We start from the raw sequence: 19,271 nt of genomic DNA on the forward strand, positions 1-19,271 counted from the left end.
ATTCGGTTAAGTGTCTGACTTCAGCTCAGGTCATGATCTCACAGTTCATGAGTTTGAGCCTCACATCAAGCTTTGTGCTGACAGCTCAGAATCTGGAACCTGCATCAGATTCTGTATCTCCCTCTCTCTCTGCCCCTCCTCTGTTAACACGCTGTCTCTTTCTCTCTCTCTCAAAAATAAATAAAAGCATTAAAAAATTTTTTAAAGTCATTATTTTTTATGTACAACTTTTTTATTATAATAAAGTAAAATATATTGTGTATAAAATATACATTTTAACCATTTTAAAATTATTTTCTTATTTTTAAATTTACATCCAAGTTAGTTAGCATGTAGTGCAATAATGATTTCAAGAGTAGATTCTAGTGATTCATCCCCTATGTATAAAATGCAGTGCTCATCCCCAAAAATGTCCTCCTTAATGCCCCTCACCCATTTAGCCCATCCCCCACTCCCACTCCTCCAGCAGTTTGTTCTCCATTTTTAAGAGTCTCTGTTTTGTCCCCCTCCCTATTTTTATATTATTTTTGCTTCCCTCCCCTATGATCATTTGTTTTGTATCTTAAATTCCACATATGAGTGAAGTCATATATTTGTCTTTCTCTGACTGACTTATTTCGCTTAGCATAATACCCTCTTAGTTCCATCCACATAGTTGCAAATGGCAAGATTTCATTCTTTTTGACTGCTGAGTAATACTCCATTGTGTGTGTGTGTGTGTGTGTGTGTGTGTGTGTGTGTGTGTGTGTATACCACAACTTCTTTATCCATTCATCTGCCAATGGACATTTGGGCTCTTTCCATTCTTTGACTGTTGTCGATAGCACTGCTATAAACATTGGGGTACATGTGCCCCTTCGAACCAGCACACCTGTATACCTCGTGTAAATACCTAGTAGTGCAATTGCTGGCTCATAGGGTAGTTCTATTTTTAACTTTATGAGGAACCTCCATACAGTTTTCCAGAGTGGCTGCACCAGTTTGCATTCCCACCAGCAGTGCAAAAGAGATCCTCTTTCTCTGCATCCTTGCCAGCATCTGTTGTTGCCTGAGTTGTTAATGTTAGCCATTCTGACAGGTGTGAGGTGGTATCTCAGTGTGATTTTGATTTGTATTTCCCTGATGATGAGTGATATTGAGCATTTTTTCATGTGTCTGTTAACCATCTGGATGCCTTCTTTGAAAAAGTGTCTATTCATGTCTTTTGCCCATTTCTTCCCTGGATTATTCGTTTTTTGGGTGTTGAGTTTGATAAGTTCTTTATGGATTTTGGATACTAACGTTTTATCTTCTTTATCATTTGCAAATATCTTCTCCCATTCCCTCGGTTGCCTTTTAGTTTTGTTGATTGTTTCCTTCGCTGTGCAGAAGGTTTTTATCTTGATGAGGTCCCAATAGTTCATTTTTGCTTTTGTTTCCCTTGCCTCTGGGGACGTGTTGAGTAAGAAGTTGCTGTAGCCGAGGTCACAGTGGTTTTGGCCTGCTTTCTCCTCTAGGATTTTGATGGCTTCCTGTCTTACGTTTAGGTCTTTCATCCATTTTGAATTTATTTTTATGTATGGTGTCAGAAAGTGATCCAGTTTCATTTTTCTGCATGTTGCTGTCCAGTTTTCCCAGCACCATTTGCTGAAGAGACCGTCTTTAGTGTATTGGATGTTCTTTCCTGCTTTGTCAAAGATCAGTTGGCCATACGTTTGTGGGTCCATTTCTGGGTTCTCTATCCTGTTTCATTGATCTAAGTGTCTGTTTTTGTTCCAGTACCGTACTGTCTTGATGATTACAGCTAAAAAGCCACTATCTTTCGATGTGTGAAACAACCTTAAGAAAGAGGTATCTAGTTGCAACATGGGTGGTGAATACTACATGTTGCCTTTCTTTCTGACGTTGATCATAAACTAAAATGTGTATTAGTTTGGACTAATGCGTTACTCAGTCTCTCAAAATATTTCTGGACTTGTTGCAAATGTTAATGTTCACATCATTGTCTTTTTATTTTAATGAAGCTATTTTTTGGCATTACTATAATGTCATCACATATAATTAGTTTTATGTTCTATCTCATAAGAGATGGAAAGTGATAAGACTCTCATTGGGGTGGCTGGTGTGCTTTGTTACAGTCTTGACCAAGATGATATAGCACTGAATTAAGGTGAAGTTCCCCACTTTTCAACTTCCATTCAGGTACAGGGATTTCCACCGCTCATCAGGAGAGACAGATATGGGGAAAACACTGAAGCTTCTCTTTTTACTACCCATGCACATACCCTTACTTGTCCCCAGGAAAGAAGGAGCAACTTCTCTGGCAAATTGGGTGAAAGATCTTGGCCTGCTGGCCTCAGCCCCATGGAGGTGCTTATCCAGGTCTGCTAATCCTGTGGCCTGGAAAACTCCCTGGACAGCCTTCCCTCCTGGAAGGAGCCCTGTGTGATCCAGAATCCTAGGACTGGGAAGAACGTGTGGCATCGGAGATGAAGTGTGTGCATGATTTTCCATCAGCTGGCAACTGCTCACCATTTACCTTCTCTTGTTGAATGTCTCCATTAGGTCCAAACTTAGGAAGGAAAGATGGCTGTTAGATAATGAGTCCCTTCTCCCAATCCCAACAGGCTGGAATTCTGCAAGTACTTTGAAGGGTTTCTACCTACCCAGGCAATGGGAGGTGGGTCTGTCTTCTGCCCCAATTTGGTGGAAACTCTGTTTCCCTCACCGGCTTCCGTTTCTACTAAGAACTGGTAGATGTAGTATAGGTGGTTGAGCTCTGGAGTAAGTTCATGTAAGTGTGAATTCTTACTGGGCAGATTTCAGTTTTCCCATCTGTAAAATGGAGATTTAAAAAGCATATGTTATTGTCAAGATTCTTGTTGTGTGATAATTCCTCTGAAGTACTTATCACAGGGCCAACATAAGAATGGGTGAGCTATTATTATTGCTGTCATTACTGTGTGCGTGCACAATGGCTTCAAAGCTGCATAAATACAGTTATTACAATGATGGACTCTCCCAGCATCCAGAAGATCCCAGAATTTTTTGGTGAGGAGGAGCTATCCCAGATCTTTTGATGATGGTGGCGATGAGGGGTACAGCAGAAGGAAGGACTGGAAGTTTGGGGACAGTGTGGTGAAACTGAGATAAACATCTGTGTGTGTGTTGGGGAGAGTTGTGCATGATGGGAACATGTGTAGGATGGTTTTGATGTAATATGTGGTGTTACTGAATATATGCTGTTTGGCATGAACCATCAAAGAAAAAAAAAAGAACTGAAACTCTGTTTTGCCAGAATAACTTCCATTTATGTGTATAAATTATTATTTGTGCAAAGTGATTGCCACACATAGAAATAGAGCTGATTTGTGCATGGAATTTCATATATCAGATAAACGGTGCTGTAAATATTGTTCGGTTGTAACAGCCACTTCTATAAATACAGTTGTTAATGGGGCACCTGGGTGGTTCAGTCGGTTCAGCGTCCTACTTCAGCCCAGGTCATGATCTCACAGTCCGTGGGTTCGAGCCCCGCGTCGGGCTCTGGGCTGATGGCTCGGAGCCTGGAGCCTGTTTCCGATTCTGTGTCTCCCTCTCTCTCTGCCCCTCCCCTGTTCATGCTCTGTTTCTCTCTGTCTCAAAAATAAATAAACGTTAAAAAAAAAAATTAAAAAAAAATTTTAATGTTCATTTTCGGGAGAGAGAGAGTGAGAGAGTATGAGTGGGGGAGGGTCAGAGAGACAGGGAGACACAGAATCTGAAGAAGGCTTCAAGCTCTGAGCCGTCAGCACAGAGCCCGAAACGGGGCTTGAGCTCGTGAACTGTGAGATCATGGCCTGAGCCGAAGTCAGCCGCTTAGCTGACTGAGCCACCCAGGTGCCCCTTTACTTTTAATTTTTAAAGTAGGAAGTATCTCTCTGTCCCCAACATTGCCTTCTCCTTCTCTCTTCTTTCCTGCCTCCTTCTTGAGTCACTGAGCCTCCAGCCTCAACCTCTTGCAACTGCCTTCCCATCTTTTCTTACTCTCTTCATGGATCCTCCCATCTCTTGCTTCCCCTTACTGTCAGCCCTCCAAAAGAAAAAAATAAATAAAACAGAAAGAGAGAAAGAAAAAGGAGAATAAACAGAAAAACCCTCCATTACGACATTTGGCAAAAACCTTATAATCATATGTTTATTTTAATTTCATTTTACTGTCTTCCAAAACACAGGGCTGTGCACAACCAGGCTTCTGTTTGCCTAGCGGGCATTTACAGTTATTCGGTGGTAATGATGCACAGTCCATTTATAAACAAACATCTTTTTGTCTTTATTACTGCGTTTGTTTGTGATGTCTGAATGAGCAGTTTAAGTGTATGTTTGTAAGCCATTCACCAAGTATCTTACACTAGGTACAAAGAGGAGTTAGAAATTAGTATTGCATAACTCATGCTTTGCAACACTGCCACAGAGTAGGGCTTGGGGATTTAATGATAGGGGGAATGACTTTCTCACCATTATATCCTCTATGTACAACTGTGGGCCACCAGAGGAGACAGCTCAGTGGACAAGTGAACCATCTATTACCATGGGTTCAGCCCAAATGTAAGCCAAGCCTTTTGTCTCAGTGATATAGAAAACCAAACAGTGGGCCATGGGAGACCCATGACAGGTATCCAGGACAGCAGTCAACTGGAATAACAGTAGGATGAGGGGTGTGTGTGTGTCCAGAGATGAAGGACATAGAGACAAAGCCTGGAGTAGTTATAAGGTGGGGTTGTGACGGGACATTGCATGTGGCTTACCTGTCACTGCTGGCCTGGGGGTGACTTCTGAAAGGACAGACCCCAACTAGACAAGCCTATTGTTCTAATTCAATGTTTATCAAAGGCATCTGTGAAATCATTTGATGAACTCTACCCATTTCCTACCGACATGACCGTTATACTAGGGCAAATACTCAATTGCAGTTTGGGGGCACTGCGTGAGTCTTGGTTATTTATTGGAAGGAAGAACAATGAAAGGAGAGGGAAAATGCATTTTACAAATATATATATGACTCAATAGCATTGTATATGGGGCTGCTTGCCTGCTTTTTTTTTATTACTAGGAAATAAGTTCAGACAGGATTCTTCTCATATTCTGGTTTTGACTTTGCAGTGTGTGTATATGTCTGTGAGCAATACTATTTTTCTCAATCCAAATGTGTTGCATGTACTTTTCGAAGTTCCAGATGTCCTGTTTTATCCTCAGGGAATTCCTGTGCATTCCATGCAAAGCTAATTCTGTGTCTTAGTCTGAGGGGGACAGTGAAAAGAGACCAGAGACCAAGGGATAGATGGTGAAAAAGACAAGAAAGGAATACTAAGTATCTTGTGTGGCTTTTCTTCTTTTGCAGTTCTGTTTTGAAGCCAAAGTGGATGATGCCGTCAGGGCTGACCCACTGATCAGAGTCTGAAAACTTCCCATCTTCGCATTTGCCATCAGTTGAGATAAGATGGAAGACTGTTACAAGGATAGGACTTCACTGATGAAGGGCGCCAAGGACATTGCCCGGGAGGTGAAGAAACAAACTGTAAAGAAGGTGAACCAGGCAGTGGACCGGGCCCAGGATGAATACACCCAGCGGTCCTATAGTCGGTTCCAAGATGAAGAAGAGGATGATGACTATTACCCACCTGGAGAGACCTATAATGGGGAAGCCAATGATGATGAAGGCTCCAGTGAAGCTACCGAGGGCCACGATGAAGATGATGAAATCTATGAAGGGGAGTATCAGGGCATCCCCAGTATGAACCAAGGGAAGGACAGCATTGTGTCAGTGGGGCAGCCTAAGGGCGATGTGCACAAGGACCGCCAGGAGCTGGAGTCAGAGAGGAAAGCTGATGAGGAAGAACTAGCCCAGCAGTATGAGCTGATAATCCAAGAGTGTGGTCACGGCCGTTTCCAGTGGGCCCTTTTCTTTGTGCTGGGCATGGCCCTTATGGCGGATGGTGTGGAGGTGTTTGTTGTTGGCTTCGTGTTGCCCAGCGCTGAAACAGACCTGTGCATTCCAAATTCAGGATCCGGATGGCTAGGTGAGTGCATCATGCCTGTGACACAGATTCTGAAACTGGCTTATTTGTAGAGCACCGTTAACAAATAGAATACTTACTTTTCATCCAGAGCACTGCTTCCCCCCTCACCACTGCATTATTAGGAACAGCTTTAAACATGCAAAAGAATAAAAAATATTGTACAATGATGCCTGTATATATCCACTACCTAGATCCTATAGTTAACATTTACCGTATTTTCTCTATCATCTATTCATCCATCAATCCAACTTATATGTTTATGCATTTCAAATTAAGAGCAGTATGTTTTATATTATTATAAATGTTTTATTGGTTTCTCCTTTATTAACTTCTAAAGATATGTCCTTGGAAGTTAATAAGACTACTATATGAAAACATATTTGGTACTTTTCTAAATACAGAGGTTAATTCTACATAACTCTGACAAATGTGATTTAAAATTCTGAATTTCAAATTTTATGTATAATACTATGATTTAAATACTTTTGGGACCCCGCTGATTTTTTTTCCCCTTTAATCTATGTGTATGTTTGCTTGTTTGTTTTTTCAGTTAGTTTTATTCATAGAATTTTCTCTAGATGACTTTTTCTTTTTCAAAGCTTGTACCTTTGTGCCTAAACTGGAAGAACTTCCTCATATGCTTTAAAAATCTATTTCAAATCGGGCAACTGGGTGGCTCAGTCAGTTAAGCATCCGACTCTTGATCTCAGCTCAGGTCATAATCTCACAGTTCGTGAGTTCAAGCCCCACATAAGGCTCTACACTGATAGTGTGGAGCCTGCTTGGGATTCTCTCTGCCCCTTCTGTCTCTGTTCCTCCCCTGCTTGTGCTCACTCACATGCACGCTCTCTCTCTCAAAATAAATAAATGAACTAAAAAAAATTTTTTAAATCTATTTCAAATCATATTAATATCTAAATCATATGTGTAAAAATAATACAACTTCTCTATCAAATATCTAGATAGCAGAAGTTACCATGACCTTGAGGTTCAAAGGAACCCTCCCTTGTGGAAGGGAAAATAAGAAGGCCAAGAAACATGCACACAGCCACATAGCCCCAACAATTTAAGTCCACGTCAAGCATTCAGTAGATTAAGGTGGGAGGACTTTCAAACCCCTTTTGCTAAGCATACCCCAGACAACATGTTTATGTGCATATGAAATCTATATGTGTCTCAGAGTCTGTGAGAGTAAGAGTACTTGGCATCCATATTTTCAAGGGACTTTTTAAAACTAAAGTTTGATAAACAAAAGTCTGCAAGTCTTTTTGTGGAAACCGAGTAATTTTGTTGAGTAATGTTATAATCATTGATGCTGTGAAGTTTTCTGTGTGAAAAAAATGCGATTAAATGCCATTTTCTAACCTGCTCTGTGACAGTGAAAGAGAGAAAATCATGAGAAAAAGATTTACATCTCATGCCTTTAACACCTGTTTCTTTATATGACCCCGTCCTAGCATCTATTTTTTTATTGACTTAGCTGAAAGAGATAGATCCTTGGAAGCGGACTGTGAGGGAGAGAGGGTGGGGGTGGGACGTATTTTGCCTGTTTTTGCTGGTAGACTCATCTCTGTGTTCAGCCATCAAAATACAGAACGTAATTTTGAGGAGGGTCCTTAGTTGTTTGTCACATTGATCATTTCAGTGTACCTCGTATGTATCCAGCACTGTATTTTGCCTTTGTGTGTGTGTGTGTGTGTGTGTGTTTCTTTTGGTGAGCAGCTATATCTACTATAAGGCTGGGAATCAAAATATTTATCAAGATGTTGCAAAAGGAGTGCATCAGCAGAACATTTTAAGGAGATAGATACTTAGGAATACAACTGCACACATATTTAATAATTGCAAGCTTCATTTTAGGGTAAAAAGCATTTCACGTTATAATCCTAGCTTTTATATTGGAAACATTTCAGAAAACTCTAAACTAAGCTTGCCTTTATCTTCTTGGTGCTGAATGGAAACACAGTATGACACCTGGTTCTCTTATCAGTTTATTCCATACACCTTTAAACGCTGCTGATGTTACACACCCCTAGGTGACATTCAGAAGTTCAGATAATGCTGTGGAACAATTGGAGCAGTGATATTTTCCTCTTTCCATAAGTGTGACTGCTTTAGTGAATTAAAACTGTGTCCCCAAGAGCGTATGGTTTCACTCAACATTGTGAGTCCCCAACAGAAGCATTTTAATGGTTTCATAACTGTACCTTCCAGACTTGCATTTCAATTGTTTTGCCACTGTAATTTCACTTATAATTGCATTCTAATGGAGTTTTTTTAGACAAGCATTTAAATTGTTTTGCCATTTTCATTCCATCGAATAATAGCTTTGTAATATAATTACCACACTAAGTCACAGCCATGGGATCAAAATGCGAGAAAGACGCATGACCCATGGTTGGTGGTATTTGAGGGATATAGATTTGCAAAGTAATTTCTCATTTGGCATTAAGCATTGTGTCGTTCTCTCAAGGAAGACCAGGAACAAAAAATATGAACCAATTTATGTCTCATTTATTTGGGAGATAGAGCCTCTCTTGATGTTTGCTAGAAGGTTGACTTAAAGATAGTGACTGTGTGTGCAGGTGTCTATGTGTATGGCCTGTGTGTATATATAACATTGTTAATTGGGCTGGGAAAAAGAGTAAATATTTAATTATCTAACGAGCTGTTCTTTGGGGAAATAAGGTGCAGTCTTATTTAAGATAATCCATGCTCCATTGCCAACGTCTATTATTGAGCATTTATTATGTGCAAAGCATAGTGTTACCACTGGGGATAATAGGACAAATAAGGACGAGGTTTCTGTATCCAAGGAAGTTATAGTCTAGTATGGAGAAATCACAAATGTCTGCATGTTGCTAGCACGAAGAAACAAATATCAACAGCTGGAAGAGAAGCAAAAATAGACTTGAGGCTGAGAGACCACGTAAGGTGTCGCCACCTGACCGAGACAGTGGGGGAAAAAGCCAGGATTTGAGAGCTGTTCCAGAGGGAGGGTCAGCAAGGATTGGTCCTCGATGAATTCAGATGGCGGAACAAGTGGACAGTTGATGAAAAGAAGGTGATTCATCAAATAAAGTAATGCGGAGTACAGGTTTGAACCTGAGGCAGAAGGATGAAGAGTTTGTTTTAGACTTCTCACTTTGAGTTCCTGGGGAGCGTCCCAGGAGTCCAGTGAGCCACTGTCCTTTTGGACTGAAGCACAGTTGGTTTGTGAGCAATCTCATTTAAGATGACACTGCCGGTGACCTCAATCAGGGGGACAGTGGTTTCCCGCAGAATGCTCTATTATGGGGCTGCTGATGAGGAGGATGGCGGAAGAGGAGCAACCAGGAGAGCGGGGAGGCCTGGATGTCGCTGGGAAAAGGAAGAGATCTGTCACCCTCAGGTGCTGCAGTCTTTTTTTTTTTTTTTTTAGTTTTGAGAGATGGAGAGAGGGCGCATACGCGCACAAGAGCAGGGGAGGGGCAGAGAAGGAGAAAGAGAATCCCAAGCAGGCCTGGTGCTGTGAGCACAGCGGAGCACGACATGGGACTCCATGATCTCTGTGAGATCAAGACCTGAACCAAAAGCAAGAGTCGGACACTTAACCAACTGAGCCATGCAGGCGCCCTGGTGGCTGCAGGGTCCTGCAGGAAGGATTCCAAACAGTCTCTCAGTTCTGGCATTTAAAAAGTTACCGGCAGTGCAAAAGACCATTAAGACGAAAACAGCGAGCAAAGCTCGTGAATAAAGGGTTTAATAGCTAAAGAACAACACAATTTTTTTTTTAAGGTTTGTCTTGTTTTGTTTCGTTTTGAGAGAAAGAGAGACAGAGCACAAGTGGGGGAGGGGCTAAGAGAGAGAGGGAGACACAGGATCCGAAGCGGGTTCCAGGCTCTGAGCTTTCAGCACAGAGCCCCACGCAGGGTTCAAACCCACAAACTGTGAGATCATGACCTGAGCCAAAGTTGGACGCTTAACCGACTGAGCCACCCAGGCATCCCAACAGAAATTTTTATACATCTTTTCTGCGACTTCAGCTGCCCCTCTGGTGTTACAATAGGTTCTGTGTTTGATAAAGCACTATTTGTGCAGTAGCTTTTGTGTGGGGGGCATGGCCCAGGGCCCTGTAAGGGAGACTGCGAATAAGGATTGGTTCCTATTATCAAGGGAGATCATGGTATTTCCCAGCTGCTGGTGTCTTAGTGTTTTAGGCAGACCCTGTCACCTTAAAAACGAGGGGGGGACTTGGGAGTGTACCTGACTTGCCTGATGCATCGCTGCCTGTTGGGAGAGCCAGACTGCCACCCATCCCAGCTCCTCATCCCATCTGCCTTTCCAGTTCTCCAACATTTTCATTTAAAGGCCTCTGGACTGGGGTTACTTCTAGGAGAATACAGTATTCTCAATTGTTGGCAGAAATATACCACTCCGGTATCTCAAGGAGGGGAGGGCAGATCTAAAAATTCGCTTTTTGTTCATGGATTCCAACAGTGTAATCACCTATTGACATTACATCTTTTTCTCCCTTTCCTAAGCCCTAATAGAGGATACGCCCTGGTTGTTGTTGTTGTTGTCTTTATTTATACACAGTACATAAGGGCAACAGTCACAAATGAGAAACACGCTTTCCTCAAAAATAAAGGGGACATGAGCCCCATGGGACCAGGGGTTTTTGTCAGGGTTGTGAACTATTGTTTCCCCAACGCCCACATCAGTGCCTAGTACCTAACGGAATCTCAACAAATATTTGAGATGACAGTCCCTGCGATCCTTAACACTTTGAGACCTCACTGAGGATATGGACATATCGAAAGTAAGAATGTGTTATTTTGAGTGGGCATTCATCAGTAGTAGAGGACCAACAGGAGGGAAAGTCATAGATGCAGGTGTTGTCAGTGCCCTTCTGGTTGCTGGTCAGGGTTGCGGTGCCCTGACCTAAAAATCTTAACCGATGTGGTTTGGGGGCCACATGTATCACTATTGTAAGGAAGGCTGCCTGAGGCCTGGGGTCTGTAAAGACATGAATCCTGTAGCAAAGACCTCTCGCTCTAATTCCACGCTCCAAAGCCCTTTAAAGATTTCAAATTCAGCTTGCTTTAGAGCTTGCCCATCAGGAATGCGCCTGCCAGAGGATGCCAGTCTTTGTGGAAATTCTGTGTTTCATTTAAATTAACCAATTGGCGTTCTGATTTTTCCATCTGTCTTGGTGAGCTTCACTCCTGGGAGTCTGCTTCTGAGAGATGGATGTGTTCAGGGTGTGCTGACACATCTAGTTTGGGAACACGTGGGAACCAGGTCCAGACCAGGCCTGGGTGGAAGTAGCCAGCACCCTGGAAGGCCCACCTGGGTGTCCCAGAGTAATACCCTATTGTAGCACAGACTAATTTGCCTTTAGAACCTCTATAGCATTAGCTGGTTGAGTGGCATGTTGGGCAAAAACAGAGGTGGACCATGAACATCAAAGCATCAAGAATGTATTGGTACATATGAATGGAATTTTACTTGACTTTTTTTCATTTTTGGACATGTCAGTTTGGAGACTATTCAGTACTTGCCTATCAAGTCAGAGTGTTTGGAATTCGTATACCTTCTCTTGACAACTATGATGCTCATTCAACAAAAATTTGTTGAGCACTGACTATGTGACTGGCATGGTTTTAGACTCTAGAGATACAATGGTAAATAAAACAAAATCGCTAGTAGACCTTAAGCGTGTCTTTTAACTGTTCTTTCCGTAGTTTCTACCTAGGTGGTAGAATTTCTTGGAACATACTGAGTTCTCTCTCTGTCTCTCTCTCCCCTGCTACTTCGTTTGCCACTTATAGAAATGGTGGTTTCCTTGAAGGCTGGGCTGAATGGATATGACCTGAACTATCCCTAATTTCTGTGCATCTCTCCATATGCTCCCTTATTCTTTTAGGTATTACCAAAAGAAGACATATTCTTTTGGGATTTCTAGCTCCTTATCTTTAGCTGTCCGTGTTTAAAAAACAAAATAAAACAAGCTTCAAGTTTCTGAGATATCTTTTTCTTTCCTCCTGTTGACTGCTCATTGCCACTAGATTGCAGGCAGAATACAGTAACTGGCTCAGTGTGTGTCGAACCAGTGGTTTCATGCAGTGTGTGTATTACCTGTTCCCAGTGCTGCCAGGTAGACCAGTATATCTGAGCTGATACCAAAATGATGCAGTCTTAGCTTTATTCCAAGTTTTGATCATTGGGCATCTGGGTATACTCTGTATATCTTTCTCAGTTTGAGGAATAACTGGTGTATATCGCTGTGTAATTTTAAGATGTACAGCATGATGGTTTATGTATATTGTGAAATGATTGCCATACTAGGTTCAGCTAATGTCCATCTTCTCATAAATGCAATAAAAAAATGAGAGGAAAAAAAGGAAAAAAATTGTTTCCTTATCACGAGAACTCTTAGGATTACGAACACCCTTTTTCTTTCTTTTTTTTCCCCCAGGGGAATTGTACCAAACTCTCTTAGCAACTTTCCAACGTACTTGATTCTTGAACCACGTAGGGGTTACAGGCGTTGTGACCCTCTGCACGGGTGAAAACCCCAGTGTAACTTTCACTCCCCCAAAACTTAACTACTGATAGCCTGTTCTCAGTAGGAAGCCTTACTGATTCACATAAACAGTCTTATTAACACATAGTGTGTACGTGACATGCATTATATATTATATTCTTATAATAAAGTAACCTAGAAAAAAGGAAATCATAACAAAGAATAAATACACTTATTGTACTATATTTATATTAAAAAAAATCCATGTATAAATGGACCCATGTAGTTCAAACCTTTGTTGTTGAAGGGTCAACTGTGTGTCATACTCCAGTATTAGCTATAGGCATCATGTTATAGATTATACTAGTACTTACTTATAACTGGAGGCTTATACCTTTTGACCATCTTCCTCCATTTATCCCTCCTCTCCCCGCCCCCCCCAAAACTGCCTCTGATAACCACAAGTCTGATCTCTTTTTTCTATGATTTTTTTTTAGGTTTTTGGGTGTTTGTTGTTGTTGTTATTGTTCTGCATATAAGTGGGATCATACAGTGTTTGTTTGTCTTTCTCCGTCTGACTTATTTCACTGAATATAATGCCTTCAAGGTCCATCCATGATGTTGCAAATGGTTGACTTTCCTTGTTTTGTTTTTTTAATGGCTGAAAAATATTCCACTGTGTGTGTGTGTGTGTGTGTGTGTGTGTGTGTGTGTGCATACATACCATACCTTCTTTATCCATTCACCCATCAATAGACATTTAGGTTGTTTCCATGTCTTGCCTATTGCAATGATGCTGCTATGAACATGGTGGTGCACGTGTCTTTCTGAGTTGGAGTTTTTATTTCCTTCAGATATAATCCCAGGAGAGTTGCAGTATCATGATCATAATGGATTAAGTCTTTAATCCATTTTGAGTTCATTTCTGTGAGTGCTTTAAGATATGGGTCCGGTTTCATTCTCTTACATGTATTTACATGTAATTAAATACAATCCAATTATCCCAGCACTGTTTATTAAAGCACTTTTTTCCATTGAGTATTCTTGGCTCTTTTGTCAAATATTAGTTACTGTCTATGCTTGAGTTTACTTCTGGGCTCTTGATTCTGTTCCATTGGTCTATTTGTCTGTTTTTATGCCAGTACTATACTGTTTTGATGACTGTAGCTGCATAGTATATCTTGAAATCAGGCGGTGTGATGCCTCCTGTTTTGTTCTTCTTTCTGAGGAAATCTTTGGCTATTAAGGGTGTTTTGTGGTTTCATATGAATTTTAGGACTGTTTTTTTCTACTTCTGTAAATGTGTTCTCAATTTTAAGATGAGTGGCTTTGTACCCTAAAAGTGTAGGCTGCAGATTTCAGGATCAGCAACTATATACCCTGCCCAATCCCTTTGTTATTGACATCTGCCTTGGTATCTTGAAGGGAGGTTTGATCTCCATTGTGTGTGTGTGTATGTGTGTGTGTGTGTATGCCCTCTGCTTCTGTTTAGCCTCTCAGCTGTCACAGTGATTCTAATTGGAATTAAAAAGTTATTGGCTTCTAGAGAACATCCTGTTCACCAACACTAGCAAAATCTTATTTGGATTCATTATTGCCAAATTGGAAAAGAAGACTCAATAATTTGTTGCCATTATATCCTTGGGTCTTATTTCCTCTGGTCATTCATTCTAACCTCCTAGTGGATTTGGCCTATGTAGCCTGAAACAATTCCTCCATCCAGGAAGTCTGTGATACATTTTCACAGGAGAGGAGTGAACAGAAACCCCATGCCACATTCCAGAATCTTGCCGATAAGCAGCATTCTGAGACTTTGAGAGTGTGATAGTAAAGGGCTGCCTTTCTGTCACCCGGAGGCTCGTTGGGGGTTTTCCTACAATATAGCTTTGAACCTAAAGGCTGATCCTTGCATCCTGAATCCCTATATCCCTGCATCCTAGAACACTTCTGGATGAGGATTCTGATTCCAGTGGTGGTACATATTACATTACATTACATTACATTACATTACATTACATTACACTACATTACATTATTCTGATTCAATCTGGGACTCTCCCTGAAGTCACTGGAGAACTTGCTGATCTGTTGTTAGTTTAGAGACTTTGTTAATTGCATGTTGGTTTAAATAAGGCAGTTTGAAATGTTAATCATCTAATAACTGTATCAAGCCAAATTCAAATAATTTGGGCTTGTAGGTTTGAATTCCAACCAGGAAGATGAAATCACCCCTTTTCATGGGAAATCTAATCTCTCAATATTCTCACGTAACAAGAGCTTGTATAGGAACTAAGGTTCTGCAAAATGCTTCAGGGAGTAGGAAATGGTTTAATTACATTCATCTTGAAGAGTTATTCTAATAAATGACTGAAGCAAGTATTCCCAACCCACATATTTGCAAACTGACATTCTTACCTTACACTTAGAAATTTCTTATTGGCCTTTTTAAGATTGTGACAGAAAAAGAGGTCCTTGGGTATAGTTCTTACCTTCAATTTCAAAACTGAGATCTCTAATGAAATATAAAATGATGAGGACACAATGAGTTTTTCCAACTAAAAATTTCTAATGTAAGGAATTTGCTTAAAAATAGAATATAATGATCTTTAAATTATTTTCACATCTCTCTTATCTCTCTTATCTCTAAATGCAAAAGATGATAAATTTTGTCATGTGTATTTTCCTACATTAAAAATGCAATCTTCCTATACCTATTAGAAACGAGCAAATATTTCTAAATATTGGAATATTGTTTATTTCTGCCATTAAGTTTATTTTTTCACTCTCATGACAAAGCCAGGAAACAGAGAAGCTGACAGCTGAGAAACTGCTGAAAATCCACCTTAACCACTTGACATTGTAGGGCTGCTATACACAGTTTTGCAGGTTGTAAACTGCACCAAGGCACCTGGCTAGTGACGAAAAGGTGGTAGTATCTTGGCACCACTGTCCTTAATAACTGACATCAATATAATTACCATATTAAAAAAAAAGAAAGAAAGAAAGGCCCTGCTTTAAGACAAAGGACTCTATTAGTTATGTCACTGACAAGGGAGTTCTCAACCAAGCGTAAGACCTACCAGCCTGCACTGTGGCCAGCCTGGGGCTTGATGGAAGGAGCAGTCGGCATCCATCTGCACCATCAGGTCAGCCAAGCAGCATCAGAGAAAGTTGGGGTGGGAGGGAAGGAAGAGTGTCTTCTTCCCTAACACCCCAGGAAGAGCTACAGAGAGCAGGATGGAGCCACACCACCTGGCACTTTTGTAGGGCAGATTGCCTCAGTGCTGCCAGGATATAGCTTGCATCTGCCCAGCACCCTTGGTTTGTGCCTGGGAGAAGAGTTCTGTTCAGGGGCATAGCATGGAACAAGCTCTTAGAGGGGAAGTTAAGGGGCCTGCTTAACATTTGGTATGCCCTTTGTGAAGTCAGGAAAAGAAGCTGAGAAAGTTGGGCACAGGTCTACTTAATACAGGATATTCATAAGGTGCTTTCAAGTAAGTGCTGGAATGTGGCTTTCTTCTAAGAGAATATGATTGCTGTTGTTCTGCAGAGAAGCAAACATTTTGGGAATAGTTTTGTAGCATTTGAATTACCACAGATCAATATACAAAATAGGTTACATTCTTGAAGTCTTTTGGTATTTAAATTTAGGTATTCGTGATGTTTAAAGAGAAAGAGTTGTGTTAAGTAAATTCATTGCCAAGAATAGCTTAGTCCTTGAGAGGGATTTGCATGAACCTAAGTGAGAATGAAATGTGTGTGCCCTTTTCTGCAAAGAGACTGATGCCAGGTAGCATAGACACCCAGTTAGTATCGACAATGTGCCTATCAGAAAGGAGGGAACCTGTGGTGAGAGGCCAAGTTTGCCCCCAGGTAATATTTTAGGATGCAGGAGTCTCTTTACCCTTCCCAATGACTAAGTAAAAATCAAATCTACCCATGGGTAGTACCACTGTCAGGAGGGGGAGAGTAAGGACTGGGGCATATTTGGGGGGAGTTTGGGGACACTGCTTTTACCTCCAGAATCAAGAATCCAGTTTACCTCTGTGACCTTATGTTTGAGCTTTCCTCCCAACACTCTTGAGACCATATTATCATATCTTGCCATACTTCTGTAGGCTCATTCATGACAGCATAGCAAAGATAGTTCGACCACATGCTGCGCGCACACACACACACACACACACACACACACACACCCTTTCTCCTAGGGATTCAGCTGGTACATGAAAACACAGTGTGTTCCAGCAGTGTGGAAAGCAAGGATGCCCTCCCTCGGGGACTGTGCTTCCTGACTAGTAATGAGCTGAAGTGTAAGGAAGCTAACACCCTGAGGTGGAGTCAGCGTCTCCAACTTTGTCAAGTTAAGGAAGGAAATGGATGGACAGGAGGAAGCCGGTTAGTGGTTAGCAATGCTCAAAGTTGGAAAGAAGGATGGAATTAAATAATGAGAAATGGGTACCTGGGTGGCTCAGTCGGTTGAGCATGTGACTTCAGGTCAGGTCATGATCTCACAGTTCGTGGGTTCGAGCTCCTCATCGGGCTCTGTGCTGACAGCTCAGAGCCTGGAGCCTGCTTCGGATTCTTTGTCTCCCTCTCTCTGCCCCTGCCCTGCTCGCGCACCCTCTCTCAAAAATAAATAAACATTAAAAAAAAATTTTAAATAATAATATGAAGAAACAAAACGTAGAATCAAGCGGGAGAAAAGAAATAGAAGGTAAACCAAAAGAGAAACATTTTAAAGAAAGAAGATAAAGCTTTGATAGAAGCTACAACATGGACAAGTCCTGAAAACATTATGCTGAGTGAAATAAGCCAGACACAAAAGGACAAATGGTTGTATGAATGCACTTATATGAATTATCTAGAATAGACAAATTCACCAAGACAGACAGTAGATTAGAATTACCAGGGGCTGGGAGAGAGAGGGAATGAGGAGTTACTGCTCAGAAGTTCGAGTTTCTGTTTGGAACGATGAAAAACTTTGGGAAAAGATGGTCGTGATGGTTGCACAACATTGTGAATGTAGTTGATGGCACTGAATTGTATGCTTAAAATAGTTAAGCTGGCAAATTTTATGTTCTATAAATTTAACACAATTCAAAAAGAAAAAAAAAACAATTAGAAAGAAGTCGTTTTGGAGGTGGTTGGGTGCTCATAGCACAGATGGCTGGAGTTCACTGTCCCCTGTGTTTGGGGAGATGCTGGGCTGGCAGTGAGTCCTGGACAGATACAAATGTATTAGCAGAGCAGCATCCCCTGCCCTGTTTCCTGCACTGTCACAGAAATTGGAGTCCTGATGTGACTCCCATTCTTTGTCAATAGCAGCTATTCCTATAGGTACCTTTCTTCCTGAGGGAATCCAGACTAATTCTGGTCATGGAGTTTGCCATAATGGCCTCTCCTGTAAGAATATTCTAGGGGCACCTGGGTGGCTCAGTAGGTTAAGCGTCCGACTTTGGCTTAGGTCATGATCTCGCAGTTCATAGGTTTGAGCCCCGTGTCAGGCTCTGTGCTGACAGCTCAGAGCCTGCTTCAGATTCTGTGTCTCCCTCTCTCTCCATTCCTGCCCTGCTCACACTCTGCCTCTCTCTCTCAAAAATAAATAAAAACATTTATATATTCTTGGGGAATATTTGAGAGTGAAGGGAGGGATTTGGGTGTGGACCAAGTATGCTACTTGAAAATCAGAGGGGAACAAATAATATAACCTAGAATATTCTGTAGGCAATTTTCTAGTAAACTTGGAGTCAAGGTAATCATTAGATTAAAATGTATGACTTTACTATGTAACTTGTTTGAAAAGTGAGATATTTATTTTAAGTAAATAAAGTTTAACTTATTAAGAGTCGAAGCCTCTTCTTGTTTAAGCCTATTTCTTTTTATTTAGAAAAAAAATTTTTTTAATGTTGATTTATTTTTGACAGAGGGAAAGAGAGACAGAGCATGAGTGGGGGAGGGGCAGAGAGAGGGAGACAGAACCTGAAACAGGCTCCAGGCTCTGAGTTGTCAGCACAAAGCCCGATGTGGGGCTCAAACCCACGAACTGCAAGATCATGACCTGAGCCAAAGTTGGACACTCAACCAACTGAGCCACCCAGTTGCCCCTGTTTAAGCCTATTTCTTAAACGGAAATCAAAAGTGTTTTATATTATTTCTAAATTTATCTTATGTAATTTAAATGTGTCCTGATAGTTCAGGGCATCCATTTTTATTCTTTTTGTAAAAAAATTTTTTTTTCAACGTTTATTTATTTTTGGGACAGAGAGAGACAGAGCATGAACGGGGGAGGGGCAGAGAGAGAGGGAGACACAGAATCAGAAACAGGCTCCAGGCTCTGAGCCATCAGCCCAGAGCCTGACGCAGGGCTCGAACTCACGGACCGCGAGATCGTGACCTGGCTGAAGTCGGACGCTTAACCGACTGCGCCACTCAGGCGCCCCCCATTTTTATTCCTTATGTAATACTTTGGTTTTTCTTCACCCCTTTCTACCATCCTGTCACTGCTGCCCCTTAACTGTCTGTCACTCATCCCCTGATGCTTCTGTGCTGTGGATTAGGAAACTTGATAACTAAGATTGTTAAGAATTATCTGCTAAATAAGAGTAAATAGACTACGTGAAGGAACTGAGAGTTGCTGAGTAATTGCTTGACTTTATAAGTGGGGGCTTTATAACGGATACATGGGATGTCCAGAAACCAAGTTGAAGGTTTTGGCAAAGTAG

At 41.3% G+C, this 19,271-nt stretch overlaps 1 protein-coding gene across 1 annotated transcript in view; it reads left to right on the plus strand.

Annotated features, from left to right (window-relative positions):
• The window catches only part of SV2C (synaptic vesicle glycoprotein 2C), a 220,469-nt gene that overhangs the window by 51,521 nt on the left and 149,677 nt on the right, over positions 1-19,271 (plus strand). The window contains exon 2 of the mRNA XM_047861652.1: positions 5,360-6,038. Within this exon, the coding sequence (XP_047717608.1) occupies positions 5,459-6,038 (580 nt within the window). The 5' untranslated portion in view covers positions 5,360-5,458. The remainder of the gene's footprint in view (positions 1-5,359; positions 6,039-19,271) is intronic.

Source organism: Prionailurus viverrinus, chromosome A1 (genome assembly GCF_022837055.1).
Source record: "Prionailurus viverrinus isolate Anna chromosome A1, UM_Priviv_1.0, whole genome shotgun sequence".
Taxonomy (NCBI): Eukaryota; Metazoa; Chordata; class Mammalia; order Carnivora; family Felidae; genus Prionailurus; species Prionailurus viverrinus.